Source organism: Corythoichthys intestinalis, chromosome 7 (genome assembly GCF_030265065.1).
Source record: "Corythoichthys intestinalis isolate RoL2023-P3 chromosome 7, ASM3026506v1, whole genome shotgun sequence".
NCBI classification, from domain to species: Eukaryota; Metazoa; Chordata; class Actinopteri; order Syngnathiformes; family Syngnathidae; genus Corythoichthys; species Corythoichthys intestinalis.
This window is the reverse complement of record NC_080401.1, coordinates 38,945,047-38,964,340: the sequence shown is the minus strand read 5'-3', so window position 1 is coordinate 38,964,340 and position 19,294 is coordinate 38,945,047. Positions and strand designations below refer to the sequence as shown.

The 19,294-nt window shown below is 38.3% G+C and overlaps 1 protein-coding gene across 1 annotated transcript in view; it reads right to left on the bottom strand.

Annotated features, from left to right (window-relative positions):
- Positions 1–3,411: 3,411 nt before the first annotated feature.
- Positions 3,412–19,294, bottom strand: part of si:ch1073-396h14.1 (disintegrin and metalloproteinase domain-containing protein 10) — an 82,190-nt gene continuing 66,307 nt past the window's right edge. The window contains exons 9-15 of the mRNA XM_057840506.1: positions 17,482–17,645; positions 14,149–14,320; positions 13,913–14,057; positions 10,733–10,916; positions 10,431–10,530; positions 9,223–9,443; positions 3,412–4,141 (exon numbers count right to left, since the gene is read on the bottom strand). Of these exons, the coding sequence (XP_057696489.1) occupies positions 4,037–4,141; positions 9,223–9,443; positions 10,431–10,530; positions 10,733–10,916; positions 13,913–14,057; positions 14,149–14,320; positions 17,482–17,645 (1,091 nt within the window). The 3' untranslated portion in view covers positions 3,412–4,036. The remainder of the gene's footprint in view (positions 4,142–9,222; positions 9,444–10,430; positions 10,531–10,732; positions 10,917–13,912; positions 14,058–14,148; positions 14,321–17,481; positions 17,646–19,294) is intronic.

The window sequence follows — 19,294 nt, the reverse complement described above, 5'->3', positions numbered from 1 at the left end:
TTCTTTTGATAAAGGAGTGGTACATTTACTTTCAAATAATCTTTGTCCTTGCAGTGGCGGCATCACTGAATTATGTCAAATTGACCCAAATTTCCAATGCATGTAGATTAAAGTGAGTACGACAGGATTAAAAAAAAGTCTTAAATAGCATTATTATGTGAATTAGAATCATATTTTGAAACGATTCGACTATATACAACAATTTGGCAAAGCGCAGATGACGAGAAATTAGTCTTTTAATTCGCCGTTTAGGCACGCCTACCATTATAGGGTTCTAGTGTCCCCAACAGGAGGCAGGGTCATGGTTTCATCTGATTTAGAATTCAACCCATTGAGGGGGAATTATTCAGAACGAGGAAAATGCGACGAAGAGAGGTGCTAAATGTCATCGTTTCAGTCTCTCTACTCCAATATTTTTATAGGATCTTCTTTATATCGAAGTATTTTTTCCCCAATTGCTAAATAAATATGGTCATGACAAATAACAGTCTTGTCCTAAATGGAATATGAAAAAATAAAAATGATTTTGTTCAGTACGACATGGCAAAATTGCTTCATAATGGTCAAAACTGTTGACTTCACCTTTACTGTCGCACCTCCAGAACGATATTTTATGCCACCATAGTTAGTCAGGCTTTTGTCATTTCCCTGCCCCAGCTTCGGAGAATGTAAACAAACCAAGAGGCGTGACAGCTAGCCGACATGCTAACCCAAACCGAGTGACGTCTCAAAGTCTTACTGTATTTTTGCTTTTCGAAGTGAAAATCACAAAACTAGCCTGGACCATGTCACACGGCGGCGGGATTGTTGATTGTCTTCGCCGATCGGCAACGCGCCTGGCGGCGAGCAATTTACAGCTCGTTCCACTGCCACAGACAGGAGAGTTCGCCGTGGAAGCAGCTGGAGAGTACCGCCGGACAAACCGGCCGACGTCAGAGGAGCGCGTAGCTGCCACATGATCAACATGAATATGGCGGGAAAAAATGCTTTACAACACGGCGAAGACATAAATAGATAGCTGCGCGCAGTTGTTGTGCAGCTAACATGGCAGGATGTGTCTGAGGAGAACTTTTCTACATGTTGGTCCATGATCAAACATAAGTAAATAAATAGTCCTTTATTTAAAGAAAGTTTGTAGTGTTTACTTTGTAGTTGCTGTATTCGCTGCCATTTTGAACACAAAGTTGCAATTTCTGATGGGGTTGAAAATTTGACAGAACACCGGGCAAATAAAGAGTGCAATAAGCAGAGTATAGCGGGGGGGGGTGCAAACAAGCCGCCGGTCGTTGGCCGAGTGGCATTTGCAAGCCATCTCCGTATTAAAACGTGTGCCATGATCCCAGTATTTGACATAATACTAATTACGATGTTTACGCACTTCCTCGTAAGTCCAATGGTCCCACAGTAGTAGGGCTTGTTTTGGCCAATATCCGTGGTTAAACGGGAACCTTTTGAAACCCAAAAAGGCTCACATGCCTCTTCCTGGTGCAGCAACACTTTTCTTCAGCCGTTTAGCTGGCGTGATGCGAAAAATAAACAAATTAATCCACAAAATCAGCTGAATCCGCAGTCCATCTGCATGCTATAAAGCAATGCTGTATTGTGAGATGCTGACCCGGGTGACTTCACATTCGCATTCGTCCTAAAACCTAGACTGGAACCGGAAGTCACTAATTTTCATGGCGCGGGATTCAAAAATTGAATATATAAAACAATCGCTTCCACACACATCAAAGCAGTCCATTTCATTCAGGAGCATAAATCAGCGCGTGAAATAGGAAATAAACATGCTTTTTGGTGTCACACGCACTTTTAACACTATGTATTTTGAATTCTTGAAAAGCACAGTAAAGTCCAAAATAATTCATAACTTGACCACATTTTGTTTGCTGTGTTTTATGTTGTAGTATTTTTCTATTATTCTGAATTTAAATGTAAACTCTACTTGAATCATATTTGTTTTCATCATTGTGATGCATCACAACAAAGTAGCCCTTGCATAGTATTTGGGCTAAAGGTTGTCAGTGTTGCACCAGTATAACACTAATGTAATGGAAACCTGGACGACCATCAGAGCACGCATTGCCGCTCTGGTTCAAAGAAGACAAGGACACAGTGACGAAATGGAGTGAAAGTTCCTTTGGACTTTTCCGGCTCTCTAAATGACAACCCGCGTCTGTAGGGAACTCAAAGAACCTTGGAGTCACTTTTGGCCACAGTTGGCAGGGGCAGCAGTTTTTTCCATGACACGTGCTGTAATGTGAGGAGGCAATATATTGCGCGATAACACGTTAGATGGATTGCTGATGGACAAACACAGAAGACAAGAATTTACTGCATAAATTATCACGTGGAGCCATATTTGGACGTTTGGGCTCGTATAATACAATTAGTTCAAATGATTCACAAAAATTATTCATATTATATGGTATTAACATTTAAAAATCGCACTAGAAACTGCAATTTTTGGACAAAATACGATGGGGCTTTGCTGTGGTAGATACAGATCTATTAGATCAATTCCTGTTGATTTGGGGACATTTTGGGGACACTTCCTGTTGATATAAGGTCACTTCCTGCTGATATTTTGACGTACATGGCCGTCAATGGTATGGACATGCATGGCTGTCAGTGGCATTGACATACTTAGGGAGTTGAATGTCAGTGGGCTCTAATGGTAGGTGTATGGTCAAAAATCGAAACCACATGTTTTTCTGCCGTTGAAAATGAATGGGAAATTTGGACGTACATTGCTGTCAATGGCATGGACGTGCACTGCTGTCAGTGGCATCAAATTACTTGTGTGCCCCAATGTCAATCGACTGTAATGGTACAGTAAGTATATGGTCAAAAATCTAAACAATACATGTTTTTCTGCCATTGAAAATGAATGGGAAATTTGGACGTACATGGCCGTCAATGTCATGGATGTGCATGGCTGTCAATGGCGTCCACTTACTTGGGTGCCAGTTGAATGCCAATGGGCTCTAATGTTAAGTTTTTGGTCAAAAATCACAACAAAACAGGTTTTTCTGCCATTGAAAATGAATGGGAACTGGACGTGCATGGCTGGCAATGGCATTGACTTACATGGGCCCCAGTTGAATGTCAATTCAACCACCTATGTTTTTCCTGCCATTGAAAAAGAAGGGGAAATGTTTGCCATTAGAAATGAATGGAACGACGTACAACCGTCAATGGCATTCCCATTAGAAATGAACCGGCAAGTTTTTGGCAAATTATGAGGGAACTGTAAATTTTTTGGCAACTTCTGTATACAAATTTTATGCCCTTACCGTCCTGGAATTTTTAATGAGTAAATTATGCAATTTGGTCAAAAATTGTAGGACTAGATATATTTTGAAAAAAAAAAAAAAAAAAAAAAATCTGAATAACCCACGTTTACATGTGAACAGAAAATTTTGAGGGGGCAGTCATTCGAAAAAAAAACCTGCGTCGGACAAAAATTCTGGTCAATTTGATATTGGAACAGTGATGGTTGGTCAAGCCGTTTGGGCTGTGCAGCGTGCAAAAGAAACCTAATTAAAAAAAAAAAGAAAGAAAGAAAAATGATTTTTATATGTATAGGCATAATGATAATGCAGAATGTCCTAGATGTCGTCTTTTAAATTTGGTGTCATTCTGTTTTTTGGTGCTCTGCAGTTAGCCCTCGTGTCGTGTAATCGATTGCTTTGGGCTGCAAAGTCTAATCACACACAGATTCGCTCATCTCATTCAAGCCAAAATTGCCACTTGTGTAGTGATTTCTTCCCTTTATTTAAGGTATGTTGTGAGTGTCAAATGATTATTGTGTTATAAATTAGTGAACATGACAAATTTGTATCTGTACAAGTTTTGAGTGTGTTCTAGCAAAATGTGTTCTGGTAAAATTGCTAAGCTAACGTTGGCTAGCATGTTTCACAAGATGCAAATTGGAGTTAATTTGGCAGGTATGATTGTAATAAGCTTCATCCATATTTTTGAGAAATGCAGCGTCTTCAAGGTGAATTTCCAGATAACTGTCCCTCAAAGTGAGTTACTCCAGATTTCTGGTATCCAGAGTTTGGCCACAGAGGCAAACAGTACAGCCCATTACTGCACACAGTGCCAGGATGGCCAGCAAAATAGCCCACCAATGAGCCTGTGAAAAGAAAAAACATTATTTTTGTGAACTGTATTACAAAGTGTGTTCTCTATTTAGGAACAGAATCCAATCAAACCCTGCTGCATATGACATATGCTGAACTGTTTAAAACAAATATTCAGGTGAAATATATGTGTTTATGTTTGTCCATCAATTTGTTTGTAAGCAGTTTACATTTATCTTTTCAAATGAGGAGGAAAATGAATCAGCACAAAAATAAAGTAAAAGAAGATGCAGTTAGGCGAGGTTTCTTCCTATTTCCAAACGGCTCATTGAGATGCCTAAAACCCAGATGAGCATTCCAGATTCGCTACGCTGTCAAGAGCTGGACCTTTAAGCTACCTCACATTCAGACATCTAAAAGGAGATGAATTGCCTTCGTTTCTCTTCATTTTCTGAATTAGAATATGTTAGAATGTGAAAGTTTTTGAACAGTGTTTGTTCACACTAGTGCTGCAACGAATAATCAATTAACTCGAGTATTCAATTAGAAAAAAAGATTCGAATTAAATTTCGCTGCTTCGAGTATTCGTTTAATTAAAGTAGCGTTGTAATGGTTTGTTTTGAAAGTGTTTGCATTTAGTTTTATTGATTTTGGGTGGATACACGGCCCTCTAGTCTACCTTATGTCACATGGCTAAATCCATCTGCTCCCTGTTAAGACCAACATAAGCTGTTTGAGCTCATGTTTTTTTAATGCATTCGTAATTTAGTTTATTGGTACATTTAGACATTTTTTGCGGGAATATGTGTCTGAACCATTTGTTAAGAGCATTGTAAAAAAAAGTTAGCATTTTATAGCATTTAAGGTAGCAGACTTTTGCTATGTAAGTTAGCCAACTTTTCTTTTGTTGTATTTAGATCTTCATGAATTTTTTTAATACCGTTATACCGTTTGAGGCTCAGGTCAAGAATTTTAATTTTTTTATGTTCCTCATCCGATTACTCGATTATACGACCTAAATAGTTAATCGATTATTGGACTACTAAATTAATCGATAGCTGCAGCCCTAGTTCACACATGTGAAAAATGGCTAAGAATAAGTTTTTTTTTTAAACTCATTAATGAGATAAGAAACCATATCCATTTTTAAAGAAATAAATACCTTTTAATTATACTACCGGTAGTACTGTAGTTGTTTAAGTCAACAATGACGGTAACAAAAATATTTCGTCGACGTACAATTTTTTTTAATGATGATGTCGTGATGATGACGAGCTAAAGACGTGGCTTGGGCGACTAGAAATTAACCATGCGAATACCAGTTTTCGTCTGACGAGATGGCAATGAGATGAAAATGCGACATCGTTTCTGTCATCTGATCACAATGACATTTTCATATTGTATGTGGAGTATATCAGCTTTCATCGTAGCAGTGTTTGCATCGTGTCACTCATGTGAAATGTGCTGCGCCTCTCCCTCCTTCTCCTCAGCAGAGTTTAGATATGTCGGAAAACACAGACAAGGCTGAAAGAGCAGTTTCTGCTCTCGAAACCCCTCTTTAAAGTAAACTGCCGTATTTTAAGCCAAAAGAACTTTTGTGCTTGATAGAACGATATGTCTATATGCTGCCATAGCAGTTTCATGGCGTGTTAAGCCCCCGAACTATTTTTAATTTGTCCGTTTTACCCTGGAGACCCCCGTTTACAGACACCGCGCAACAGCTTTTGTTACAACCCAGCCATAAAAATAAGGTAAGTAATTATTATATTTATTATTTGAAATTAGAGGTGCACGATAATTATCGGTCCGATAATAGGAATTATGACGTCATCCCAATAAATCCGATAACAATATGTTATCGGGCCTATTAATAATATTTTGGGCACGGTGTCGGATTGGGATGTGTGCGTTTGTTTCCACTCCTGTTTTGCCAGTATGCAAAGTTTTGTTACTGTTATAGAGACCGTATTTTTCCTTAACCGAGTTATAAACCTTACTATGGCAATGGCGTACCGCACGCAGGCTATTTTTAGACCTTGACGTAGCATCATAAAGCGGAAGTAAAGCCAAAGTGGGACATTATAGACCCGCCCTCGCAGAGACCCAACGTAAAAAGCGCTACTTTTCTCCGGTAATATTTCAAAAACGAACATGCCGATCACGCATTGCTTTTTTGGAACTTGTAGAAACGACTCTAGACATTACGACACATGAAGGATGTTTTCTTCATACGTTTCCGGAAGCCAAAAACTTGAGAGGAAAAAATGTGAAGACCGAATCAACTTGCGCTGACGTTAACACCAGCTCGGTGAATCCATTCACGTTTCATATGCAGTTAACATTATGTTGGGTTGGCATGGTCTTTCAGAGGACAAAGAGGTAAGCCATTTTTATATTTTTAACTTATTTTTGTAGTGTAACGTTGTGCCGTACTGCTTCTGTCTGACAATGAATGACCTGAAAAGAATTACAATGGTATCTGACTGCCACTGTTACCGTTTCTGTTATATATATATATATATATATATATATGAAAAGACAACTTTAGTAAGGGGGAAGTGTAAATAAATTATAAAATTAAGATGTGTTATCAATGAAAAAATTAAAAGTGTTCGTTGGCTGTTACTGAGTAGCATTTGCGATCGCTACACAAAGCTAACTAAATTACCCCCAAGAACGGTAAGAGGCGTAGGACAACCAGAGGATATATAAGAAAGACAGGGCTGATGGTAAAGGATAGCTTGTTGAAACAGGAGAATGTCATTGTCAGTCGCGTCGATAGAAAAGCTAAAGCTATGCTTAGGTCGGCTCATTTTTTTCGTCTTTTTCAGCCTTCGACACTAAAGCCATCTCTTTAACTGAACATTTTTATGTTCTTCCACATCTTTGCCAGTGAATTTGGCACCAGGCACATCATTTTCGGAGAGAATTGGTAGGTTTAAATCTGTAAACATCTCCTTCATACACGATTTCCATTCATTTCCTATTAGGGACAAACGGTGTCTTGTCCTTACTTAGCAACAGTAGCTAATGTCATAAATATTAATGAGCGGAAGTGACGTGTTGCTTGCGGTATGCCATTACCAAATGTTTGCATTTTACAGTGTTATGTTTACAAGTTCTTGAGAGGCCTTTTGCTCATTGATAGGCTTGCTGTTCTACAATTGCCAGGTTAAGAAAGTTGTTTCATGGACCAAGACGACAAAAGTCTCCTCTCCTTTTTTGTCACATTTGTCACCAAATGTTTTATTTGCTGAAAAAGCACAATACCTGTTTGGTTTATGTTTGTTTTAGATCAGTGCTCATTGTTCAGGTGAACACATCGTCAATAATATTGACTGATTGTGATTGACTCAAAGTGAAAAAATTAATATGGGCACTTTATTTGAAGTCAAAACTGTTCTTGTCTTTGTTTTGTTCATTATAATAATGTTCATGTCATCATGAAAATTCTGGTTCGGTCAAAGGCAAATCTATGCTGAATAAACCACTAGTATTTTTGACCTACAGGTATTCAAAAACTCAGGTGAATATACATTGAAAAATTAGATATATTATCGGTTATCGTATCGGTATCGGTCTTGAGGAGCAGGAAGTTATCGATTTCGGTATCGGTTTCAAAAAGTGGATATCGTGCACCCCTATTTGAAATGTCAATCATTTTTAGCTTTGAATAATTCATTGATGTCTAATATTTAGTTTAAAAAAAAAAAAAAGACTATGAAATTATACACCCACATATTTTAAACTTTTAAACAAATTACGTCACAATGAAAAAAATAGTGTCAGTAAATAGGTCACGGATATCTACCTCATAACTATCGCTTAATTGGATTTTTTTTGTTACTGTCGCATTTCCCCCGATATTTGTTATGATAGATTATTGACCCAAACAAAGAAAAATTGAAAAAAAAAGTTTAAAAAAGAAAATCCGGAACACTCCTTGATGTCTGCGATTTCTGTATTGCAACCCTTATTATATTACCGTGTTTCATCCATAAAATCCCTAAAAAGTCCGGCTGTGGCCATTCACAGCTGTGTCTTGACACACGATGAGACATGCTACACGGAGTTTTTGGATGGAAACAACAAGGTAAGTACGCGATAATATCTCGTTGAAATCATGGTGCCTTTAAATATGCTCTCTTATGCTCTCACCTCGAGTTAGGGTTTAGGGCAGGGGTGGGCAAACTATTCCACAAAGGGCCGCAGTGGGTGCGGGTTTTTGTTCATACCCATCATGAGGACAGCCTTTCACCAATCCGGTTTCTTACAAGTGCAATCAGTAGATTTCAGTCAGGTGCTTCTTGTTTCCACTGATACCTCATTGGCTAAACTGTCTGTGCTGAATACGTTTGAACAAAGATCAGGACCCACTGCGGCCCTCGAGGACCGGTTTGCCCACCCCGGGTTTAGGGGTTCAAAAAAATTTTTTTTGCTTAAAAAAAAGCCCTCCTGTTCAAATTTTTCTCCCCCAGAAAATTGAGATTTTAAGCTTTCCAATGATGTATCACACATACGACATATAGGAGAATTTTGAAATTTGGCCTGGGTGTTTTCCGCCATGTGTTTTAAGCTAGGCTGCGCTCCATCTTGCTTTTTGGAAACACATGGTAAGATTTGTTTTCTTATCTTGGCAAGAAAGAACATACAATGTTGCTTTAGCCTTTAAAGGTCTGCTGAGTGATTACCACACTAAATGTAATTCGTCACGTTAGCATAGCATTCGCGTTAGCATTAGTATCAACATTAGCGTGACGAGCATCCTCTTAAACGCTCAGACAACTTTTTTGGTTTTTTTACATACAGTTCGTGGCTTCAAGGTGGGTTTAATTGAAAATAATGTTCTGCTTTTACTGCTGAGTGTGAATTATTATCTCAACGCTGGCGTTGTCCTTGTACACGCTACAATATGTGCTCGTCTATGTTCATTCAAAATTATTGAAACCCTTTTTTTTAGTGTTTTCCTCCAAGAGGCTAAGACAAAAATAGTAATAATTAAAAAAACAGCACTGTGTTTAATTAATATTTTGTGTAACATTTTGTGTTATTACTGCATCATCTTCAGAAGAACATTTTAATCATTTTTCAGCTTTATCGTTTTTGCCAATATTAAAATCCACTTGCACATAACCTTCATCCATTCTCCTAGGTCCTCAAAGTCATCAAGGTGGAGGAAGGAGTTCTTCAACCTGGCGATGGGGCCGTCTGCATCCAGTAAGCGGCAAATGTGGAATTTGTCACAGTAGCCTTGGTTACCCATGCATGGAGCCCCGCCCACCAGGGGCAAAGCCTTTTTCTGGAAGTGGCGAGACAAGACGGAGGAAGTGGTGCTGGCACATGTCCCAGGTTTATCTGCCAGAAATGTACAGGTAATGCAGATTTAACTAGGTTTCATTATATAGCTTCAAATAGATATACAGGTAGTCCCCAGGTTACGAACGAGTTCCGTTCCTGCGCTGGCGACATAACCAAAATTTCCGCGTAAGTCAGAATTAACCCTTTAAATGCCCTTAAATACCTCCTAAATCTGAAAATAACGATCCAAAAACATCTATCATATGTCAATGTACCGTCCTCGCCAAGATGTTGGAGCTGATAATGACATGAACACATCCAGAATGAAACTTAAATAACAATGAAATTAAAATCAGTTTCATCTTTAATAACAGCAATTCAAGTTTGTGTTTATAACTAGCTGTTGATACAGCAATGACAATCCACACAAACGATTAGCATGCATCAGTTAGCGTCCCCACATCATCAAAAACAATCACATAAACTCGCCCCAAGTATTCGACTACAATTGAAAACGCACAATAAACGGTACAAAAGGTGTTATATACAGGTGTTGCCTCCGTTGATGCTTCACAACCAACAAATGTGCGCGCAGGCTTTCTTTCCCCTCTCTCTCTCAGTCGGCTGCTCGACTTCTTCGTGTATGCAAATCTGTACATTGTCTGTACATGCGCTCTTACTCGTGTGAAGAAGTACTACCTGCTTTGCTTCCTGTGCTGAAATTAAAGCATGCATCACAAAAAAAGTCAACATTGTGTAAAAAAACAAAACAAAACAAAAAAAAAAGACTGGAGACAAAATAGTGGTCAAGACTCCAGCGTTATTAAGTTGAAATCACGTAACTCAGGTATGTTGTTCGTGAGGACTACCTGTAGTATATTATTTTGGATGAAAATTTATGACCCAAAAAAGGTTCCCCTGAGTTTAATGGAAAACAACAAGACCCAGATGTGGCCTCTATGCAAACTGACACAAGTACTCATACATATGTTAGAAAAGTGTAAACAGATTCCTCTGACGTAGAGTATCGACCAATGAGGTTACCGGGCTGCTGGCAGCACATGTGGCATTTCTGCTTCTTGGAACCACCTGGACAGTCACACTGCTCCATGTTGTGTTTCACACATACAGATTCGGCACACACCTGCAGTGCCCAAAGCAACACAAAAATATCACGACTAAGTTTCAGTATCATTGATGGTGATAGACATCCAGTCCCATTTAACTCATTATGATCGCTGTCTACCCTCACACTCAAAATGCATTGTTGTCAATGGCAGCCAAGGAGTTAAATTGTCAACAATAGATATGATTATTGCATTTATATGTTTTTTGTTCAGTCTCACCCCATTTAGGCAGACCCGAGTCCCTCTACTGCAAATAGTGAGATTTTCCTTTGGTTTCGGATCAGGGCACAGAGGTGAGAAACCCGAACAAACACTTTCCATCTGACAGTCCGTCTCTTCGTCACAGGTTTGAGCCTGTGACTTGAAGCTACAATCCTGACTGCAGCAAACACCCTGACTGGGACTAGAAAACGACATACACATTTTAGCAAGGTACAGAAAAGTCATTTTTGGTTGTTCCACGCCTAGTGGTCAAATTTAGATGTGATTCCTATCAAACTACCGTGTGGCCCGTTAATCGATTAATTTCGTCATCTCAGATGCACTGTTGTGTTAAAGAGAATAGTTTTCATTCAGAATTGTCAATAATGTCAAAATAGCTTTTTTTCCCCCAATGCTTTAAGTCAGTGTTGTCAATCACATTTTTTGTCTCGGGCCTCATGGTAATTGTGGTTTCCTTTGGAGGGCCAATATGACTGTGAACCCATATAAATGGTTGCCTCATATTATTGCATCAATGCAACGGACTGAATGATGCCTGCATTTAAAATCAGAAACCAATAAAAACTTTTTTGTTTAACAACAATTCCATTTACCATGATTTTCAGACTATAACTTGCTACGTTTTCCCCCCATTGTTTGAATCCTTCTACTTCCACCTTACTTATGAATTTATGCTGGCTAATAAGTTACATCTTTTGGCATAATAATCCAATGATAGTTACAGACACAGTGCAGTGTGGCTCATGTTTGAGCAAATTGTAATTTTTCTCAAAAAATGCTTGCAATATTTTAACATTTTTGATATTTTAGCATGAAATATGCAGTCGATACTAGGAGTGTAAATCACCAATTTCATCACGATACGATATCAATTGTTATGATCACGGTATGATATATATTTTTTAATTTTACAAAGTCTGCCACATTTCGATTTCTTTTTAAGGGCCTTTGATCGATTTAATGCGATATCAACACATTCAACACAAGTAGTAAAATTATACCCAAAGGAATAAAATAATTCAAAGCAATTTTGATGCATTTGACAATTTAGTTTTGGAAACAATTCAGACATTTTAATCAAAATCATTCATTTTGATGAAACAGCACATCAAAATGATGACGATATTGATGTTTTGCATTCCATTTCGATTCTATTGCACTTAACAAATCAATATATTGATTTAGATTAATTTTTACAACCGTAGTCGATATCCGATCGTTTGTGGGTGCATTCAAAATAGAGATAGACCAATTATCGGCTGGGCTGATTATCTGAGCCGATATTTGGAAATTTGACATACAGTGATTCCTCGTTTTTTGCGGTCAAAGGGGACCAGAACCCGTAGCGATAACTGAAAAACCGCGAAGTAGAGCCCCCCCCCCCCCCCCCCCAAAAAAAGTGTTCAATATATTTATTCAGATTTAGCATTGGAAAGAGATGCATATAAAACATGTTTAATGAAAAAAAAAAACGTGTATACATATATATATATATATATATATATATATATATATAATTTTTTTTAATAAATGGTTTTTAAGCACTTCAATTGTAATAATTATATGTTTTTTTTTAACAAGGATTAAGTAGAAAAATGCTTGTCTTTATTAAATGCTTCACTGAGTGAGTTCACTCAAATCCGGTCAAGCTGCTCACTTACACACAGCGAGTTGCCACAGCAACTGTTTAACAAGTTAAACCAGGGGTCCCCAAACTTTTTCCTGTAAGGGCCACATAACTTTTCCCTTCTCTGATGAGGGGCCGGGGTCAGTTTGTAACAGAAAAAGTGTGATGATTGTAGGAGTGCCTAAATTTAAAAAAATATTGTTTTTCAGAAAGCCACAATCAAATAACCCTTTCTGGATTCTTCACGGAACAAAAGTAAATAAAATAAAAATAATAATATAATATAATAATAATAAATAATAATACCCCTATTAATTAAATAGGTAATAACCAAATAACCTTCACTGAGTTCTTCACAGAAAAAGGCCAGGAAATAAATAACACTATTGAGAAAAAAAAAAAAAAATTCAAAATGCTCTCTGGTATTGTTCTGGGGGCCATACCAAATGTGGAGGTGGGCCGTAGTTTGGGGACCCCTGAGTTAAACGATGATTGATTTCGGCTTCCAGGCAACTCTGGCAAGATCAAACCTTAACGTCTGTCAATCATCATTAACTTTAATAATCAACTCCAGCAGACTGCCTGACCAAGAAAAGGACTAGAAGGGAGAGTGAGACTACGTGATCGGATCGGGACAGCTCATCTATATTTACATGATTTATTTTTAAATTAAAAAAAAAAAAAAAAAAAAACTCGATGGACTGAGGGCGCGTAGTAGCGAGGGATCACTGTACATCAATATTAGCCCTTTTTTCTTTCTTTTTTTTATCTGACTGGCCGATACGAAAAAAAAAAAATTAAATTGGGGATTATTTCAGCTCAGATGCAGCTGCGCCTCTCTCCTGCTTAATCCTGCACTAGTATTCATCTCGTCTCGTGATTGGTTAAGTTTGAAGTTAAAACAAAATTAAATTATTTCAAATTATTATTATAACATATTAAATAATTATTATTTGAAATTTCATCTTACTTATTTTGAAAAAAAAAACAGGGAGCTATTATCTAAGTTTTTATTTAACTTTACAAGAGGTGCTGCTGAGCTTGAGACCTCACTGTATTTTTGTTGTATTTTCTGTGGAAAACTTTCAAACAGCCATTTATTATTATTATTCAACTTCATCAGAGATGTTTCTTAGACTAGGTAATTAGTACATTTCTGGAGCTATATTTTCTATTTGCGTGATTCAATAAACATGCTTCTGGCATTTCATTGAAGTTCGGTGTTTGCATTATTTAATTTTTCAACGCCAATGTTTACACTTTTACTGGAAATGAATATCAGCTCTAAAAATTCGTTATCGACCCCTCTAACTACTAATAATCGGTATCGGTCCAGAAAAACAACTATCGATCGATCTCTAATAAAAAATGATATGGCGGTCTAGATTTGGCCCCCAGGCCTTTAGTTTGACACATGTGCTTTAGGTGAACTGTAACTGATTGTGTTAAATATGTACATAATATCATATGAAATTGATCGAAAACCCTTGAATCAATTCCCTAGTGTTTTACGAACAATTTTATGACAGGTGAGCGCATTTGCAATGTACCTGCACGTTTTTCCAGGCTTAAGTCGACATTGCACCCCAATAGGCTTTTTAGCACTATAGCAGCAGAGGTCCATGTCATTATGACCCACATCACATTCCTCTCCTTCCTCCACCATCTGGTTGCCGCAAATGGGCTGATCGCTGACTGGCCACAGAGTGTGCGCATATAAATACCGTGACAATCCAGAGATAATATTTATAGTGACTCAACCTTGTAAATGTGAACACGTGCTCACCCACGAAGCAGTCGTCCTTTTTGAGGCGCAGCAGTTTGTTGATGTGTTCAATGGTGCAGGTGGACAATTTGTCGTTGTTCTCCCGCACTTCGTCTGTGGCGTGAGGAAACATCAGGTACCTGCCCTTTCCACCACGGGAGCCCAGGTTGCCACAATTAGAGCCTTCATCGTGCTGTAAAAAAAAGATTTTTTCCAATGGACACTAGATAGCATAACATGATGATAAGATAAATTACAAATGTTCCAGTGGTCTGTTTATAAAATTCACATTTATCATCCAAGATGGCTGTAAGAAAGCAAATAAGCCAGTGAAGTCAGTCAACATGCCAGAATGCAGTGTCACTGACATCCACTTATGCAGCTGTCGTTGTTGTATCATATAGGCAGTTAAGATTGCTGTTCTACGTGATGACCCTGAAGGAGCAGGGGAATGTTTGGCATTGAAAGAACAGCTAGACCCTCTTGCTATGCTGTAGATAACACAAAACAATTCATGTAGGTTATGCCCTGCTAATGCAATAGATAGAGAAAATAACAGCTTTTTAACAGCATAATTAATTTTTTATTTAGAATGGAAACAATAACTGGAACACTAATACAAAATGTAATGTAAAAATTTTATTGTGTTGAACTATAAGTCGCCGTGAACAAATCATGAAGAAGAAAAAACAATCATACACTGTATTTACAGGGTTACTGTGGGGTCTTAAAAAGTCTTAAATTTACTCATACAGTGGTACCGCTACATACAAAGTTAATTCGTTCCAGAATCTTGTTTGTAAGTCGAAATGGTTGTATTTCGAGCAGGATGTTCCCATAAGAATACATTATAATTCCATCAATTCGTTCCACAGCCCGAAAACTTACATTAAATCCTTAATAAATACTGCTGGTACTATTGCAAATAGCAATTACGCAGAGCAAAACAAATAAATTATGAATAAAAATCGGAATAATAATATTAATAATAATAATAATAATAATACCTGTAATAATGTAACGAATTGGTTTCTAATGTGGCGGATTTGTTTTGCGTGGTGTACCTGAATGCAATGCACCGCGTGGCTGACGTGACAGAGTAAGAGAGGACTTTTTACTTTCACTTTTCATGTTCTGTTGGCGTCAGCTGTGGCAGACAGTAGGCATGTTGTCTTGCACAAGTTCTGAAATAAATGATTAAAAAACTGACGAAGCTGGTGATTTCTTTGGCGAGGTTACAAAAATAGTAATTGTCACCATAACTTATAAAGACTAGTGAACGGAGGTCAGAGGAGGACTGTGTAGATTGTAGACATTTTACGGCTGTATTGTCGAGCCAGTTCACGGACACGCACACCACGCTCATATTTTTCTATCATTTCCATCTTCATTTCAATTGTATGCCTCACTTTTTTCCATTTGTCACCACCTGCACTAACATTTTTGGAACCCATGTTGATTTCTCTCACAAGAAAATCCGCCGTGCGTTCGTCTAGCGGGAAAACAAAGAAACTGCAGCGCTGTAATAAATTTTACGTGGGATCGTGTGTCGAAGTGATTGTATGTCGAGGTACCACTGTTTTGATAAAGTGTCTTAAACATTGGCGGACTGGAGGTTTGGAAATGCTCCGCGAAGCCGAGTAGGGCGAGGTACCAGCGCTTCGGGGCTCTTATGTTTGACGCCATTTTCCCCGACAACAACAAGTTTTCAGCGCTCACAGGCCAGGCTGCTGGGTTGCCAGATGCTAACGTTCGAACATTAGTTCCTGCAAATGTGACCTAATTCGTCCCCTTTTGCTTTTTACATACGCGCATTAATATAATTATAGTCACAATTCACTCAATACAACTGATTTGTGTCACCAGACCACAAAATATAGCATTGTTTGTTTGTATTCTTACTCTCTTGAACATAACTAACTGAAAATAACAAAATAAAATACTTTATAAATATATTTTTTTGGTCAGTGGCAGGATCTGTTTATTTCAAATGTACTTAAGCATAGCTCTGACTAAATAAACCAGGTTTCATGCAAACAAGTAACAGGTGCTGTTAATTACACAAATTAGAGAAGCATCACATGATTTTTCAAAGGGTGCCAATAATTTTGTCCGGCCCATTTTTGAGTTTTCGTGTAAAATGATAATGATTTAATTTTTGGTTCCATTCTCTTTTGTGTTTTTTCATTGCAAGTCAAATGAATGAAGATATAACTACCAAAGCATTTGTAATTGCAATCATTTTCTGGGAGAAATTGAGCATTATCTGGCAGAATTTCAGGGGTGCCAATACTTTTGGCCAGCACTGCCTGGTCTCAGTTACAATTATAATTGTTATTATTATTATTTTTTGTTTTTGTTACTAATAATCATTTTTTGGAGCTGTCAATGGCAGTCAGTGGGTTCAATGAAAAAAGTGTGCAATGTTGAGCCAAAAATACGATATTCTAATAACCTTGAGTTTTCTCATTCAGAGCAGAACACCCTTATATGAAGTCATTGTTTTACATTTGGAAAAAATAACTTTCACAAGGGCGTGTTCACTTCTTATGTCCACTGTAATCATGCTCACGGAAAAGGCCACTTAAGATTGAAAGAAAGAAAATGAAAACCATGCGACAATCAACTTGTAATTGCACTTCCTTTGAGGTCAAGTGGTTGTTTCAATAGAAATGGTCAAAGGAACGGAGCGACACTTTTTGAAATATTTCCTTGTAGGTTTTTCAGTCTGTATTTGTGAACAGGAAAGAGATGCATGGTTATTTGTGGATGGGGTAGTTCAAAGTACTTACTGTTTACTAACAGTGTAAATAACAGAAGGAGATTGGAAAGATAGGACATAAACAGGGTTAATCGCTGTTTGAATTTCATTCCTATGACGCAATGATTCAAACCTCCTCATGTGCATCCAGAGAGAGGCCGGAGATTGACCAACTAGAACTAATCAGCTCAGGAGTACCTCGACCAGATTCTTTTTGCTCCAGGGAATTGTGCGAAAGGGAGGCCCGGGTGAAAAGACAAGTTTGGCAGAGTGAAAAGGCTTGTGGGTGTTTCTCGTCATAACACACATAAAGGTGTATACATGCATCAGTGTGTGCACATACTCCGTGTTTTGTCATGGTGATTTCCTGGTGACGGCAGCACTGAAAAGGGATTCAGTAAAGCGGGTATATAGACAAAATAGTCAAAACACAAAGACGTGTTTGGAGAAAAGGTTGTGTGAAAGGAGGCAGGAAAACAGGGTTTCGGGCTCTTCCTTCTTTAGGTGTTAGGCGACATGTTGTGGACAAAAAAATAAAGTCTTGCTTTGGGTAGCTAATATTTTTGTGTACGTTGTCGAAAATAGTGACTGACCGGCGATCCCAGACTGTGTCCGAGTTCGTGAGCGAGGGTCAACTGGACGTGGCGAGGAGGCAGGAACTGTCCGTAGTTCTGAATCGTGATCAGGCCCGTGTTCAGTGTGGAAGTGCGGCCATTACGAAGGGTTGTCTGCTGCGAACAGATACCTCCCCAGTTACCTGAAGACCAAAAGAGAACCTCAGGCCGCTTTATTTAGTCTTTTTTTTTGTGTGAAGTACGTGATCCAATAAGTCACCATCATACTATATATAAATTGTATTGGTAAGGTTACATAACTGACCTTCAGCTACTGGAAATACCTTAAACCAACAAGGCTTTGCTTACAGAGGTTATCTTCATACAAGGCCCACAAACAACAGTCAACATGCTCCACCTTTGGGTTTATGTAACGGTCTTAAAAAGGCAATCGTGTGTTTACCACCAGCTGGTCACCCTCACATGAAGGCACGGACTTTGTGTGACGTCATTCAGAGGACTCACTGGACAGAAAGCTATTGGTTAAAGCAGGCATTGATGACAGGCCCGCCTGATAATAGGTGACATGTGACACAATGACGCTTGAAGGTTTTTCCGTAGGCAGCACGTGTGTGAATACAATGCAGCAGTGATTACTGAAGTTATATGGCTTCCTGTCTAACAGCATCCCGTTTTTTGTGCTGCTTGACGGTAGGTACATATTTTAAAGGGAGAGACAACAACTTTACCATGTGTATTCCATCAGAAATATTTCTGATTAATACATTGAAAAAAAAAAGAAAAAAATATTTCCAGGAAGTTGCCAACCTTAGTGCGGGCAGACATTTTATTAATAGTATTTTAGCCAATCAAATGGGAGTTTTCCAGATCTACCTTGTGACATCAGTAATACCCATTGTCCCATGCACCTACACTGCTGGCCAAAAGTATTGGCACCCCTGAAATTCCTTCAGATAATGCTCAATTTCTAACAAGAAAATGATTGCAATTACAAATGTTTTGGTAGTAATATCTTCATTTATTTTGCTTGTAATGAAAAAACACAAAAGAGAATGGGAAAAAAATTAAATAATAATGAATTTTACACAAAACTCCAAAAATGGGCTGGACAAAAGTATTGGCACCCTTTGAAAAATCATGAGATGCTTCTCTAATTTGTGTATTTAACAGAATTGGTTACATACCTGTGGCACATAACAGGTGGTGGCAGTAACTAAATCACACTTGCAGCCAGTTAAAATAGATTAAAGTTGCCTCGACCTCTGTCCTGTGTCCTTTTGTGTACCACATTGAGCATGGAGAAAAGAAAGACACTTGCAGCCAGTTAAAATGGATTAAAGTTGACTCAACCCCTGTCCTGCGTCCTTTCGTGTACCACATTGAGCATTGAGAAAAGAAAGAAGACAAAAGAACTGTTTGAGGACTTGAGAAGCAAAATGTGAGGAAGCATGGGCAATCTCAAGGCTCCATCTCCAAAGACCTGAATGTTCCTGTGTCTACCGTGCGCAGTGTCATCAATAAGTGTAAAGCCCATGACACTGTGGCTAACATCCCTAGATGTGGACAGAAAAGACAAAATGACGAGAGATTTCAAAGAAAGATTGTACGGATGGTGGATAAACAATGAGTAACATCCAAACAAGATCAAGCTGTCCTGCAGTCCGAGGGCACAACAGTGTCAAACCGTACTATCCTTCGACGTCTGAATGAAAAATGACTCCATTGTAGGATACACAGGAAGACCTCACTTCTGACCCAGAAACATAAAAAAGCCAAGCTGGAGTTTGCCAAAACTTACCTGAGAAAGCCAAAAACGTTTTGGAAGAATGTT